This window comes from Cherax quadricarinatus, chromosome 68 (assembly GCF_038502225.1).
Source record: "Cherax quadricarinatus isolate ZL_2023a chromosome 68, ASM3850222v1, whole genome shotgun sequence".
NCBI classification, from domain to species: domain Eukaryota; kingdom Metazoa; phylum Arthropoda; class Malacostraca; order Decapoda; family Parastacidae; genus Cherax; species Cherax quadricarinatus.
In genome coordinates, this window is record NC_091359.1 from 6,413,538 (window position 1) to 6,430,094 (window position 16,557).

General features: G+C 42.0%; 1 protein-coding gene across 1 annotated transcript in view; it reads right to left on the reverse strand.

The window, feature by feature from the left end:
- The window catches only part of LOC128697907 (uncharacterized), a 466,834-nt gene that overhangs the window by 104,448 nt on the left and 345,829 nt on the right, over positions 1-16,557 (reverse strand). Inside the window, exon 3 of the mRNA XM_070099645.1 lies at positions 5,029-5,211. Coding sequence (XP_069955746.1) covers positions 5,029-5,211 — 183 coding nt within the window. The remainder of the gene's footprint in view (positions 1-5,028; positions 5,212-16,557) is intronic.

Genomic DNA, 16,557 nt, shown 5'->3' on the forward strand with positions numbered 1-16,557 from the left:
TAAATGAAGCAAGTCTTGCCTCTAAAAGCTTTACAATTTTATTTGTATCACCAAAGATCTTAATTTAATTCAGAACAGCCTAGGATAATTCTTTTTTCCATTACTTTTATACAAAGGAGATGAAGGGAGGGAAGAATATATAAAGGAATAGGAGGAACAGTAGGTATTTAAACTTTCTGGTAATGTATCGTGGATGCAGTGAACAACAGGATCACCAGTGAGGTGCAGTGAACAACAGGATCACCAGTGAGGTGCAGTGAACAACAGGATCACCAGTGAGGTGCAGTGAACAACAGGATCACCAGTGAGGTGCAGTGAACAACAGGATCACCAGTGAGGTGCAGTGAACAACAGGATCACCAGTGAGGTGCAGTGAACAACAGTATCACCAGTGAGGTGCAGTGAACAACGGGCAGGATCACCAGTGAGGTGCAGTGAACAACAGGATCACCAGTGAGGTGCAGTGAACAACAGGATCACCAGTGAGGTGCAGTGAACAACGGGCAGGATCACCAGTGAGGTGCAGTGAACAACGGGCAGGATCACCAGTGAGGTGCAGTGAACAACGGGCAGGATCACCAGTGAGGTGCAGTGAACAACGGGCAGGATCACCAGTGAGGTGCAGTGAACAACGGGCAGGATCACCAGTGAGGTGCAGTGAACAACGGGCAGGATCACCAGTGAGGTGCAGTGAACAACGGGCAGGATCACCAGTGAGGTGCAGTGAACAACGGGCAGGATCACCAGTGAGGTGCAGTGAACAACGGGCAGGATCACCAGTGAGGTGCAGTTTGATAAATGACACACTTTCGCACTATTTTGGTATCATTATTCTGGAAACGTTTCGCAATGCAGTGGCTTTTTAGTCCAGTGCAGAAAAAGTGGGAATAAGAAGAGTTGGAGGTAATCAGTCCCTCAGCCAATCTTGACACAATCAGTCCACCAATCTTGACACAGAGGTGTTGTTTCAATCTTCGAAGTAATCTCGCTAAACTGCTAAGATCGCCAGGGAGAACTAATGTAGTTTGGTGGTTGAGCATCTAAACTAGTGCCGGTCAATACCAACACACTGTATATGAGGTCACTTTTTTTAATAAATATTGCATTCATCGGAGCTATCAGTTTAAAGTTGAACTGAAATTCTGCCGGACGATGGAGACTAAATAATGATTGTATCATGATTAACTAAAATTTACTGGGAAATCAGGTGAGGGGGAAAAGTCTAACCCATAGTCTGGTCCAATAGCATGGCACATGCCCTAACATGGCTGGTCCACTAGCATGGCACATGCCCTAACATGGCTGGTCCACTAGCATGGCACATGCCCTAACATGGCTGGTCCACTAGCATGGCACATGCCCTAACATGGCTGGTCCACTAGCATGGCACATGCCCTAACATGGCTGGTCCACTAGCATGGCACATGCCCTAACATGGCTGGTCCACTAGCATGGCACATGCCCTAACATGGCTGGTCCACTAGCATGGCACATGCCCTAACATGGCTGGTCCACTAGCATGGCACATGCCCTAACATGGCTGGTCCACTAGCATGGCACATGCCCTAACATGGCTGGTCCACTAGCATGGCACATGCCCTAACATGGCTGGTTCACTAGCATGGCACATGCCCTAACATGGCTGGTCCACTAGCATGGCACATGCCCTAACATGGCTGGTCCACTAGCATGACACATGCCCTAACATGGCTGGTCCACTAGCATGGCACATGCCCTAACATGGCTGGTCCACTAGCATGGCACATGCCCTAACATGGCTGGTCCACTAGCATGGCACATGCCCTAACATGGCTGGTCCACTAGCATGGCACATGCCCTAACATGGCTGGTCCACTAGCATGGCACATGCCCTAACATGGCTGGTCCACTAGCATGGCACATGCCCTAACATGGCTGGTCCACTAGCATGGCACATGCCCTAACATGGCTGGTCCACTAGCTTGGCTGGTCCACGAGCATGGCGCATGCCCTTACATGGCTGGTCCACTAGCATGGCACATGCCCTAACATGGCTGGTCCACTAGCTTGGCTGGTCCACTAGCTTGGCTGGTCCACTAGCATGGCACATGCCCTAACATGGCTGGTCCACTAGCTTGGCTGGTCCACTAGCATGGCACGTGCCCTAACATGGCTGGTCCACTAGTCTGCCAGGTACCCTAGCATGGATTGCACCTCGTACCTAGCATGCTGTACACCTAAATATACCATCAACAATAGAAATTATAACTGACTGCAAAACCTTGAGGCAGAGTGTAAACAGAAATTAATGTTATGACAAGCTGTCGTGGAATTACACGTACAAGCATAAGTATCGTAAAAATTCTACGTGTGGTAGCAACTACGCAGCAGACCACCACTGGCAACTATAAAAAAAAATCCATCAGAACTCACACACATCAAATAATTCTGCTAAATCGTTCAACCTGTGAGTACAGTTCAGTGGTACACAGTGGAAGGGGTCAGGGAGAGAGAAGGAAGCTGTAATGTTCACTCTCCCGTCCACTTAACGAGACAGTATATCACTGCTGTTATGACAATCAAATGGGGCGTTTAACGAGTCTTAGACAGTGATTATCTGACTTTGTCTTCTGTACTTGGTGTGTCCCCGTTTTGTGTTCGCGCGTCGAGAGTTTTCATTATGTTATATATCGTTTATTGGCCTTATCTTTGTTATAATTGGTTAAATTTGTATTAATAGAGGACAGTCTAATCTAACCTAAATAACGTAAATAGAGATATTTCCTGCAAGTCGTCAATACAAAAAAAAAAAAGATACACATACAAACTAGCGCGAGCTATCAAGTGACCCTTAAAAAACAAACACCAATAACACACTAAAAAAAGCAGAAGAGTTGAAAATACCTCGCAGCAGCAGAATACAAAGGATAGCTACAACTAAAGGAGAAGGAACACACACGAGGTATTCTGAGTGGACGCAACAGGTCAACATCGCTATGAGAGTACATCCGTTAGCGGTTTTGTGGAACTGTCTTCCCCACGACCCGGCCTCAGACCAGGTCTCCATGGATCAAAATGAAAAATCAAAATCAAATTTTTTATTTCTTTGTGTAGTATACAAACTGTAGCTTACACAGAGAGTCACTAACATCAAGAGCATTTCGAACAAATGCTGTTCTTTGGACATTTAGTAATTTAAAGAGAGGAGGTATTACTAGCACCTTGCTCCTGAGATTTGTTACCTCTTATGACACGCCTGGCTTATGGAGGAAGGATTCTTCTCCACTTATTAAGTTATAAACAAAAATATCAGAGGAAGACAAGCAAATTGGACAACTAAGTTGTCCCCGTCACGGGATACTTAATATTGCCCTTCGATTATAGGCAAAGAGGGAGCACCAGGAATTATCTCTACCTCTGTAAACACACATCATTGAGGCAGGTAGTCCTCTTAAATCACGTTCACCATTTCAGTTGTAAAGACAGTCAAATAGGAGACTGATGAAGGACCTTGAACAGTGAAAATCTGACAGCTGCGTATCACTTTTTATCGCCTTAATCTTGTATTCATTTTTTCTCGTTGGGGTTTGTTATAACAGGTTATTGTTATAACAGGTTATTGTTATAACAGGTTATTGTTATAACAGGTTATTCTTTTTGGATAGAACACAACCTAAACTACCTGGAGGACTTTGTATAAGGACTTTCAAGAAACTAGTGAGACTGTGTATAGACCTTAAAGAAGGTAATGGAAATAGTGTATATGAATCTTACAAAGACAGGTGAAGACAATTTATATGAACCTTCAAGAGGCAAATGTTTTATCTTGCATAGCTTTTCCAGCTTGTTGCCCTGAGCACACTAAGAACACCACCAGGGACCCGGTGAACACTGTAAAGCACGTTAGCAACCATCCCCTCACCCACTATAATCATCCCCAGCAAAGAGGATTATATGACCATGGACAAGGCCCCTGCACTGTGTCGAATCCGATAACTGAAGTACTTCTGTACCAGGACGGTATTAGATGTGAATGGAAGTACTACTTATGTACCAGGACGGTATTAGATGTGAACGGAAGAAGTACCTCTGTACCAGGACGGTATTAGATGTGAACGGAAGAAGTACTTCTGTACCAGGACGGTATTAGATGTGAACGGAAGTACCTCTGTACCAGGACGGTATTAGATGTGAACGGAAGAAGTACTTCTGTACCAGGACGGTATTGGATGTGAATGGAAGTTGCTGTCACCAAAATGACATCCCTCTCTATGCTATTAGCTATTAGGACTTAAATTATTCAGGAAGGGGGGGGGACATTTCCATATATATATGCTGATCTGTATACAGGATGGTAATGTTATCGTCCGGTGATATTAAAGGTCGATGTTCTTTAGGGTATGGTAACATATTTTAAAAATGGGTTCTGACAAGCATAATATTGATGATTTAAGACGCATGTGCAACAGCTGGCGTAATCAGTCTCTCAACCTTGGGGATATGAGGTGGTCAGTCCCTCAGCCTGGAGAAGAGTTCAGCTTCATGGGGCTGAGCTCTCCTTCAGGCTGAGGGACTGACCACCTCAAATACTTTTTCTCCAAGGTTGATGGACTGATTATATCATCTTATTTCATTACTACTGTTCCCTCTATATTTGACTGAAGAAGCCTACTGTCTAGGCGAAACGTTTCAATAATAGACACCCAACTGTTGCACATGTCTTAACCATTTTTTCCACTTTTTTGTAATTATCCATTCCTCTCTCCATACATTTATTTAGCACCATTATCAGAATTTCTCATTACTTCGTATTTCTTGCATTACGCCTCTACGCTCTTGTTGTATGACCCCTACAGGATTGCAGCTCTCCACATTTACATACGATAATCTGCTGTCATAAAACCATAAAGAAAGAACACTGCAGCAGGCCTATTGGCCTATGCGAGGCAGGTCCAATTCTCCCACCGGCTTAAGTCAATGCCACGATAGTTTAAATTATTAATAACAAGAAATATATACACTTGCAGAAATGAAAGACGAGGTACTGACCACTACAAGTGCGAGGGAAGCTCCCCAGGAGGCGGTGCAGTATAGAGCAGTGTGTAAGGGCCGGCGGTGGAGGAGGGATCCCAGTAGTCTGCCTGTTAGTGCTAGTAACCAGCAGCACGACACCAGATGAAGGAAATGGAGCAGCAGACCCACCACACCACACACCCATGCCTTCCCAGTGGCCTGCAGGAACAACAACAACACGCACTCGTTAACACACGTCACCAGACAGGTGTGATTGGGGAAAAAATGAGGTTTGAGTGGAGGAATGTGAGGTGTTAGGGTAAAACGTGAGGCGTGTAAAATGTAGTGGGGGGAGACACGATAGGTGTGAGTGGGGGAAAATGCGTGAGGTGTGAGTGGGGAAAATTCGTGAGGTGTGAGTGGCGGGAGGACACGCTAGGTGTGAGTGGGAGGAAAATGCGTGAGGTGTGAGTGGGGGACAACACGCTAGGTGTGAGTTGGGAAAAAGTGTAAATAGGGAAACGCGTGGTGTGAGCACTAAAAATTAAAAGAGCATACAGACAACAGATGTGAACAGAAAACGGTATTCTGTTTAAAAAACGGAAGTCAAAAGTCAGTAGTTAGAAAATACCTGTTGGTGAACATATTACTTAATACCTGCAAGAAAGAAACATTAGCACATGCAAAAAGAGAACCATTAACACCTGAAAGAAAGAGAGAGAGAGAGAGAGAGAGAGAGAGAGAGAGAGAGAGAGTCATTAACACCTGTAACAAAGAACCATTAATATCTGAGAGAGAACCATTAACACCTGCAAGAGAGAAGCACTAACACCTGCCAAGAAAAACTAACACTCGAGAAAACTATTTACATGACATCTAAACTAAAAACCTGTTAATTAACACCTGCAAAAAGCAACACCTGTGAGGACAAAATTCTCAACACCTTCAAGACAACTATTAACACCTGCAAGAAGAACGAGATTAAAATTATATCTTAAATCACAATTTTATTATTTAAAACCAAACATTACAGTCGAGTAAAGAAAATGGGAATAATGAATATAATAACGAAGATAAAGAAAACAGGAACAAACACTATAATAGCCAAGATATAGAAAACGGGTTTAGGACGACTACTGATCATTTAAATAAACAAAAGAATAGTTACCCAACAAAACACAATAAAGACGAGGAAATAAATAATAACTTTATTTCTACATGTACAAGGTATACAGACCATAGCTGACATCAATGACATACTACTATATAGAAAGTCCCTTGTTATGCAGAGCATTTCGGGCAAATTAGGTCAGTTTTGTCCCAGGATGCGACCCACGCCAGTCCGCTAACACTCACGTACCCATTTTACTAATGGGTGAACACACAACCGGTGTAAGGAAACACGCCCAGTGTTTCTACCCCTCGCCGGGAATCGAACCCGGATCCTCACCGTGTGAAGCGAGAGCTCTTTCCACCAGGCCACGGGACACCGTAAATACAACAGAATAAAAGCTAAAAGAGAATAGAATAAGAGAAGCACAGCCAGTGACTGTCACAACGTTTTACACTAGCTGGTGGCACTGACTTTATGCAGCTCTAATTGGAGGGGGAGGGGCGAAACGTTGCTGATATAGCTGGTGTGCATAGAAACTTTGCTCCAATAAGAGCTGTGTATTGAAATGTTGCTGCAGTAAGAGCTCTATATTGAAATGTTGCTGCAGTAAGAGCTCTATATTGAAATGTTGCTGCAGTAAGAGCTCTATATTGAAATGTTGCTGCAGTAAGAGCTCTATATTGAATCGTTGCTGCAATAAGAGCTCTGCAGTGAAATGTTGCTGCAGTGAGAGCTCTACACACACACTTTCCCACAAGCAAGCTTGCTTTGTACCCACGTGGGCGGTACCAAGAGCTACGCCTTTTCACCCCACGGTAATTACATAGCCTCTGACCTGTATAGTGTTCACTCTTAATCACAAATAATGTAAATAGATTTAGTTTAAATCTGTTTACACTTTGTTATTTTGAGTTAAAAACATTTGTATTTAATGTCTACTTTACTTTCAACAATGCATAATCTAATTAAGATAACTAAAAGCGGTAGAATACGAAGCAACGGCGGGAGAAAAAATGATTATTGTACAGAATGAGGCCTGATTAATATTTTTTCAATTACTGCCAGTGGGGCGAAAAAGCCACCAGCGTGAAACGAGGTCAGGGATCGAGGCCACCGGCGATGTTTCAACTCCAAAGGAATACTGGAAGCGAAGAATTATTACGTTCGTTCTGTTGTATAAGGGAATAGAAAATGGAACTAGGTTCGGTTACATGGATCCCAGTGGATTTAAGTCACTTTGACTGATTTTTTTTTTTGGGGTTATCCTAGCTAATCTACACACATGTTGCTATGTATGATTTACGTAACTGTATGTGTACCTGTACGTGTATAAACTTAGGTACGCTGGTGAATGGAGCGGAGCGACACAGCTGCGTGGGAAAGGCAGTGATGCGTCTCTCTGTGTCACAGTACACGGAATACCCAGGCGGAGGATTTACAACACTGAATAACGTTGAAGAAAATAGGGCTTGTATGTAAAGGTGCCATGTTAATTTTTTTACATGACCTAAATATGGTTGTCCTGGCGCTAGTATACCAAGAGATCAATCACAGTATGACAGGGCAAGGCTTGTTTAAGTAAGGTTGCATAAATTACACACAGGTGGAGAGAGAGATGCGTGAAATGTGCAGGCAATGCTTGCTAAAACCAGGCAACAAGCACAGATGATGACACAGGAAAGTGTAGGCAGTAATGTAAATGCAATACAAATTAAAATTATATATAATGTAAAACTGGTCAATTAGCAAGAACTCATTTAAAATTAAGTCCTTTCTGAAATTTTCTCTTATACGTTTAAAGATATATTTTTTTCATTAATGTTGATGTAAAAATTTTTAATTTTGCACCAAAAGAATCTTAGAAAACTTACCTAACCTTATTATAACAAGAATAATTTATTTTAGCCTAACCCAACTAAATATATTTTAGATTTGTTTACAATAATTTAATACTATGGATAATGAGAACCTTCAAAACTAGGGAGGCCAAGCCCATGATGACACTCTTCAGGTCACTTGTTCTATCTAGGCTGGAATATTGCTGCACACTAACAGCACCTTTCAAGGCAGGTGAAATTGCCGACCTAGAAAATGTACAGAGAACTTTCACGGCGCGCATAACGGAGATAAAACACCTCAATTACTGGGAGCGCTTGAGGTTCCTAAACCTGTATTCCCTGGAACGCAGGCGGGAGAGATACATGATTATATACACCTGGAAAATCCTAGAGGGACTAGTACCGAACTTGCACACGAAAATCACTCACTACGAAAGCAAAAGACTTGGCAGACGATGCAACATCCCCCAATGAAAAGCAGGGGTGTCACTAGCACGTTAAGAGACCATACAATAAGTGTCAGGGGCCCGAGACTGTTCAACTGCCTCCCAGCATACATAAGGGGGATTACCAACAGACCCCTGGCAGTCTTCAAGCTGGCACTGGACAAGCACCTAAAGTCGGTTCCTGACCAGCCGGGCTGTGGCTCGTACGTTGGTTTGCGTGCAGCCAGCAGCAACAGCCTGGTTGATCAGGCTCTGATCCACCAGGAGGCCTGGTCACAGACCGGGCCGCGGGGGCGTTGACCCCCGGAACTCTCTCCAGGTAAACTCCAGGTAAACTAAACAAACACAGTGAAATATATTTTTTCGTTAGGTTCAGAATGATTTTGGCGAAATTATTGCATACACAAATTTTCACTTGTCTTATATGGCAAGACGAGCGTTGCTATTTAAGCCAAGATCACAAGTTCTGCCTATTCGGCACGACATATATATATATATATATATATATATATATATATATATATATATATATATATATATATATATATATATTATTACCTAAACAGGTAATGTCCCACAAAGGTTCGCTCAAGAAATCACATCAATAAGAATTAAAACAAAGACTTCACTCCATAAGAATGTTCCCACATAAGTTCGCTCTACAAGTTACGTTACTCAGCATAAAAAAAAATCAGTAACTTATAAGACAAGAGAAACCAGTGAGAATCCCACCAAGGTTCGTTCAAGAGGTCAGTGTGCAAGACAGAATCAGACTAACGTATTGACCCACAATTACCTTGGAGTTTTCCGTCCATCTCTATTCCATTGACTGACGGTATCTAACTTTCGCCTCCTTCGTCCCTGATTCTCCACCTGGAATCCTCTTTATTTCCAAGACTGGCTTACGAAACCTTGACCCACATACGGAATCTAGATATTGCGAGATTGTGTAAATAAAATTCCCGTACCAGTGTATAAAATAGCTTGTAAATAAATTATAACACATGTGCAACACTTTGGTATCTACTGTGGAAACGTTTCGCCACGCAGTGGCTTCATCAGTTAAGTACTAAGACGAGTAATGGAGATCAGAAGGAGTTTGAGGTAATCAGTCCCTCAGGCTGGAGTTCATGTAATCAGTCCATCAATGTTGCTGGATTGAATACCTCAAACTTCTTATGATCTTCACCATTTTTCTTTGTATTGAACTGATGAAGACACTGTGTGGCGAAACGTTTCCATGAAGTCAGTGTGGCAAAACGTTTCCATGAAGTCACTGTGTGGCGAAACGTTTCCACAATAAAGATACCCAAGTGTTGCAGATGTGTCTAATTTATGAACTCTTCGGTTCTCTGAATCATTTATCTACAAGTTTGTAAATACACAAGATGGCCGTTTTATTCACTATCGTTATATAAAATATATAAATCTCTCTCCCGCTCAGTGTTGGTAGTAGAGAATCTGCTTTAGAAACTTATCTTGGTACGGAATCAATCGACTTCAATTCCACATCAAAGACACCTAAGCAATATCAGCACAAAGTCGTTCCTGGAAGCAGAAATCCAGTTTACAATAGTAATCTTCAGCATCCATATGAAGCTCGCCTCTCTCAATGCTTCGCAGAGTCTCTGACGATTATCAGTCCCTTAGATCCTGGAATGTTACCGTAGTTCTCCTCCCGCTCGGGACCGTTCAACACATTCCAGGTTTATCTCTTCCACATTTCGCTCTTTGAGTGAGAGAACAGACAACTGGAGGAGCCTTCATTAAGCCTCAAGATTCCCGGGTAAAGGCAAAACGTTCCAGCCAAGTGCCTGGAAAGTGAATAATCCAGGTGGGACAAGGGACCACAGCCTAAGGGCTCTGGTTTAACACAGAAGCTACTCCTGCTGCGAATGGGAGACTTAGTGGTGCAGCTGCTGCTTGAGAGAAACTAGGTAATGTTGCTGCGAGTTTGCAGCACCAGCCTGAAGCCTTCACATAATCATGCACATAAAGAAGCTGGAGAGACGCCAAAGGTTTGCAAGTAAAATAGCTCTAGAGCTTCACTCCTCCCACTTACATTCAACACTGGGTCACAAGCGCCGTCAACCAGGCCAGTGTCCGAGAAACTAGCGTCAGCGCAGCTGTAATGATCTGAAGAACAGGCTTTTGCAACGAGATTATAAACCAATCAAGAACCTGTTTCCCTCCCGACCAGACAAACAAGAAAGTTAGTTTGGTGTTGAGGAGTCAGTGAGAGAAGGTAAACAGGCTTGCAGGCCCGGCTTCACTACTCCCACATCTCTAACATTGTTGGCAAAGTTGGAAGCGAGCCTGCCCACTTTTATACTCTCAGCAAGGTTTTTATATTTTTATTGTTGGAAGTTTCGTGCATGAAGTCGTGCACGTTGGCGCACCCACGTTCATCTTAGAACCGGAGAGCCTGGGCCTAATTCAGGACGAGGAGGGATGTATTGGTTAAGTCTAATAGGTGCTGCCCATTGTTCGCAGTGAGGAAGAGAGCCTAAGGACATTAATGGAAATAACACAGTTTGACCCTATTAGTTATCCTTAGGTATTAACCTTCCGGGATTAATAAACCAGTTAATCACCAGCCATAGATCGGAAAAAGACAGACAAGACAGAAAGAACTCTGGACATGGCCATTGCCAGACACAAGACGAGCCTTACCTATTTTTTTTATTTAGCAAAGTTGGATACATCAGCATTGTGCTGCTACCCTATTCTATATGAAGCTAAACAGTGAGAACAAAACCTGTTTTCTAGTTATATTACATCACACAGCATGAAGTTCATACAAAGAGTTACAATCTGTCAGCCTACGTCAGCTGGGGGACTGCAGATGGGCAGTGAGGATATCGTAAAGTATTCCATCATAGGTTCATCTGCTACGGCAGTTTTAAAAAAAAAGTTTCGTCCCAGCACACAACATTTCGGCGCAGAGGTCAGGAAACAGACAAGATCAAGTGTAGAGAAAGTCAAGGTCAGCCTTAAAAATTAGAGCATTTGACAATATACAGATTCATGAACTTTGCGTATAAATATACGTCTTTAACTTGTGGGTTGTGAACTGTTCCCGTCAAGGTATCACAACTTCGTTTTCTATCCTGGATGGCAACCAGTGCGGGACTACTCAAGAGGATATACCACAAGCTTCATTCATCATTCTCACACTGGCTTCTGAAGAAGCTCACCGGCTCTGAAGGTGGTGGTACTACTGCCAACTTCAGGAGCACCCGGAAGAAATTTAAATTCACGTATTTTGACCAACGTTACAACTTTGTCTCAATAGTTTCGGGGAGACTTCGCTCCGTAGAAAAATGCCTGTTGAAGTTGGTGTAAGTGTTGGGTGACTAACTCGTTAATGGAAAGCATGGAGCCCATGGCAACGAGTCTCTTACTGCGGTGACACTGTTGCGATACAGAGAAGTGTGTGTTAGTAACCATTCTGTTCTTGGCACATGTCGATTAAATACTAGGCTTGGTGTGTGTGTGTGTGTGTGTGTGTGTGTGTGTGTGTGTGTGTGTGTGTGTGTGTGTGTGTGTGTGTGTGTGTGTGTGTGTGTGTGTGTGTGTGTGTCATATATAAATATATATATAAATATATATATAAATATATATATAAATATATATATAAATATATATAAATATATATATATAAATATATGTATATATATATATATAAATATATATAAATATATATATAAATTATATATATATATATAAATATATATATATAAATATATATATATAAATAAAATATATATAAATATATATATATATATATATTTATATATATATATATATATATATATATATATATATATATATAAATGTATATAATGCAAAAATCGCGAACAAACTATACAAGATGCAAAACAACCACGTGTGGGAGTTGAATGATAGCTCAAGGAAAAGGTCCGTGCAAATACGATCACTGTAAGCGCCTTTGCTTTGCAAAAGCGCTCACAGTCCGTAATCAAGCTAGCAGTAGATACTCAACAGACGCCCTCGATGTGGATTCTGTTGTCTGCTATTTCTTCCCTGTACATCCCTTCCTTGAGCAAGTTTTCCCCTCGACTACAATAAAAGCCGCCCACTTTATTAGCCAGAATTAAAATATAATTCTGTATTATAAGTGTGTAAATATTGTGTGAATGTTCGGCCACACGACAAAACTTCTTTGCAACTGAATCATTAATTAAGTATACACAAAGTTAAGTAGGAAATTATAGCCTAAGAGTCGGGGGTGAATATTAGCAGACACATGTAAACAGCGAACAGATATTTCTGTATGACAGTATATTATGAGAAGGGAAAGTGCTACTTACGAAATGAAATATTCCGGGTCGGAAATGAAGTATGAGTTCTGAAGTGAAATGTGTTGGGAAATGTAATGAGAGAGTAAGGAAATTGAATATTTTTAATGGAATGTGTGAAGGTTGGTGAGTGTGTGATGATCGTGGGATAATTCTGTCTCTCTGTTTGTCTGTCTGTGTCTGTCTGTCTGTCTGTCTGTCTGTCTCTCTCTCTCTCTCTCTCTCTCTCTCTCTCTCTCTCTCTCTCTCTCTCTCTCTCTCTCTCTCTCTCTCTCTCTCTCTGTAGTTTTTAGACTAGATATTCAATACGGCGCTTAGTTTCGGTCTTCAAATTGAAGGGCGAAGGTATACAAGAGAGGTACAGGAGAACTATCAAATTCGTACTTTCACAAACACGGAAATACTCAAGGCTCAACTTTTTTCTCTCTCTCGGGAAACAGAGACTACGAAAAGATCTCATTTAACTTTTCATTACTGTTTTTATTATTTTTTATTATCGTTATTATTAAGATACTGAATGGCTTTGATGCAATAAAAAATAAACACGTTGAAGTGGTGAACGAGTCCATAACTTGAAATAATGGAATGAAACTTCAAGGCAGAAGATGCAACACGAATGTATGCAATTTTTTTTAAGATAAAATCCAGCAAATTGGAATAAACTAATGGCTAATGTAAGTACGAAGATAACAGTGATTGAATTACCAGCTAGACGAGCACTTTGTAAGTATAGGACTCGATATATATCATGCTCTAGCGGGAGGAGTTGCCAGAGTCTTAAGGTCCACCTGCTCTGTATAAATCTGTCAGTTAAGGTCGCTGGGTTAGAACAAATTTCGTGTCAGAACACGTATTCATCCTCATTAATAAAAACTCTGTGGGTTTGTCTATGTCGTGCAGAATAGGTAAAACTTGCGATTTTGGCTAGTAGTAGTAGTGATACTGGAAGCGCATAAGAACAAGAGAACAGAGAGCAGTGCATAGCAACAGAACAGAGAGCAGTACATAAGAACAAGAGAACAGAGAGAAGAACATAGCAACAGAACAGAGAGCAGTACATAAGAACAAGAGAACAGAGAGCAGAACATAAGAACAAGAGAACAGAGAGCAGTACATAGGAACAAGAGAACAGAGAGCAGTACATAGGAACAAGAGAACAGAGAGCAGTACATAGGAACAAGAGAACAGAGAGCAGTACATAGGAACAAGAGAACAGAGAGCAGTACATAGGAACAAGAGAACAGAGAGCAGTACATAGGAACAAGAGAGCAGTACATATGAACAAGAGAACAGAGAGCAGTACATAGGAACAAGAGAACAGAGAGCAGTATAGGAACAAGAGAACAGAGAGCAGTACATAGGAACAAGAGAACAGAGAGCAGCACATAGGAACAAAAGAGAGCAGTACATAGGAACAAGAGAACAGAGAGCAGCACATAGGAACAAGAGAACAGGGAGCAGCACATAGGAACAAGAGAACACAGAGGTCAGTGGTCAGTCGTCACGTGAGGTCACAGACCCTGAGCTGCTTTGGGGATTAGCGTGGACGGTTACAAAGCATGGCTTGCTTCTGCAGTGTTTTAAAAACTGAGGTTGGAGAGTTGAAGGAGGAGGTCTTGCTTCTCCAGGAGGAGATTAGGAGGCTGAAGGTCCACCTCAATGGGTCTGGGAGAGAGTGTGAGGTGGCTGGAGTTGTGGGGAATGAGACTTCTAGCAGTGAGGTGCAGTCTGTCTCTCGCTGTGAGGAGGCTGTAGTTGGGGAGGTAGCAACGGCTACCAGCAGTGAGGTGCAGCCCAGCACCTGCTACAAGTGGCGAGTTGTTCACAGTAATGGGAGGCGCATCAGAGTAAGGAAAGTTAAGAGTGAAGATCTGAAGGTAGGAAATCGCTTCTCTGTTCTCCAGGATGAATGTACTTCAGTGGCCAGTGAAGGTAAGGGTACTACTGCCCCTGCTAATGAAGGTAAGCGCATTCTTGTGGTTGGTGACTCTCAGGTAAGATATATTGACCGTGCTTTTTGTAATAGGAATAAGAAGATGAGAGATAGAGTGTGCTTCCCTGGAGCTGGTGTTGGGGACATTGTCAACAGGCTGGATAATATCATGTCAGGTAATGGGAACAAGCCCATTATCTGTCTCAGTGCTGGTGGAAATGATATTGGGAAGGGTAGGAGAGAAGAGCTGCTAGATAAGTACAGGTCAGCTATAGATTTCATTAAGTCTAAGGGAGGGATCCCAATCATATGTAGCATCTTGCCTAGAAGGGGAGTAGGAAATGAATGGTTGTCTAGGGCAATTGGTGTAAATTGCTGGCTAGACAGATACTGCAAGGAACTTGCAATCCCATTCATTGACAACTGGAACAACTTTTATGGCAAACATGATATGTATGCAAGGGATGGGGTACATCTCTCTGGGGCAGGGGTGGTAGCACTTGCAGACTCGATTGAGAAGGCCATTGGTGAAATGCCTATGATTTTAAACTGATGGAAGATAGAGGTATGGGTGTGTGTGGGAAACAAGCAGGTTGCAACACTAGGGTTGGAAACAGTAAATGTATAAAAGGCATTCAGCATGAAGTTATAAATAAAGACAATAGAACAGGCCAGCAAACAAAGGGGGACAGCAGAGGGCAGCAAGGGACTAGCTCCCTTAAGGTTTACTATACTAATAGCAGGAGTGTTAGAAATAAGATAGATGAGCTAAGATTAATTGCAAGTGCAGGAAACATAGATATTATTGCTATAACAGAGACCTGGCTCAATCTGAAAGATAGAGAGATGCCCTCTGAATGTCACATACAAGGCTATAAATTATTCCACACTGACAGGGTCAACAGGAAAGGTGGTGGAGTAGCGATGTATGTCAGAGACAATTTAAATTGTTGTGTTAGACAAGATATTAAATTAGAAGCGTCAGCCACTGAATCTGTTTGGTTACAGCTTCTCGAGGGCCGAGAAAAACTAATTTTGGGTGTGATTTACAGGGCCCCAAATCTTGATAGGGAGTGCAGTAAACTTCTATGGGACGAAATTCGTAAGGCATCTACATACGAAAATGTTGTGCTAATGGGAGATTTCAACTATAGACAGATTGACTGGAGCAATTTGACAGGAAATTTAGAGTCGGGTGACTTTCTTGATACGATCCAGGATTGTTTTTTAAAACAGTTTGTGACAGAGCCAACTAGGGGAAATAACCTCCTTGACTTGGTTCTTGCCAGTAGGGAAACACTAATTAATAATCTTGAGGTTAATGATGAGCTTGGGGAGAGTGATCACAAATCACTCAGTTTTAATATATCATGGAATTCCCCTAATAATGGCAATCAAGTCTCCGTCCCTGACTTTCGCTTGGCTGATTTCATAGGACTGAAAAATTACTTAGGTGGGCTGAACTGGAATGACCTGACTAAGGGTCAGGTAGGTGGTGATGGTTGCCGATATGATGCTTTCCAGGGCATAGTTCTAGCTGCTCAGTCAAATTATGTTCCAAATAGGGAAATCAGATCAAACAAAAATGATCCTAAATGGATGAACAATAGATTAAAATATCTGATTGGTCAAAAGAGAGGCATATATAGGCAAATCAAAAGAGGAGAGGCGCAATTAAGAAATCGATATATTCAGTTAAAGAGAGAAATAAAAAAGGGAATTAGAAAAGCAAAAAGAGATTATGAGGTTAAAGTTGCAAAAGAATCGAAGACTAACCCAAAAGGATTCTTTCAGGTATACAGAAGTAAGATCAGGGACAAGATAGGCCCACTCAAAAGTTCCTCGGGTCAGCTCACTGACAGTGATAAGGAAATGTGTAGAATTTTTAACACATACTTCCTCTCAGTTTTTA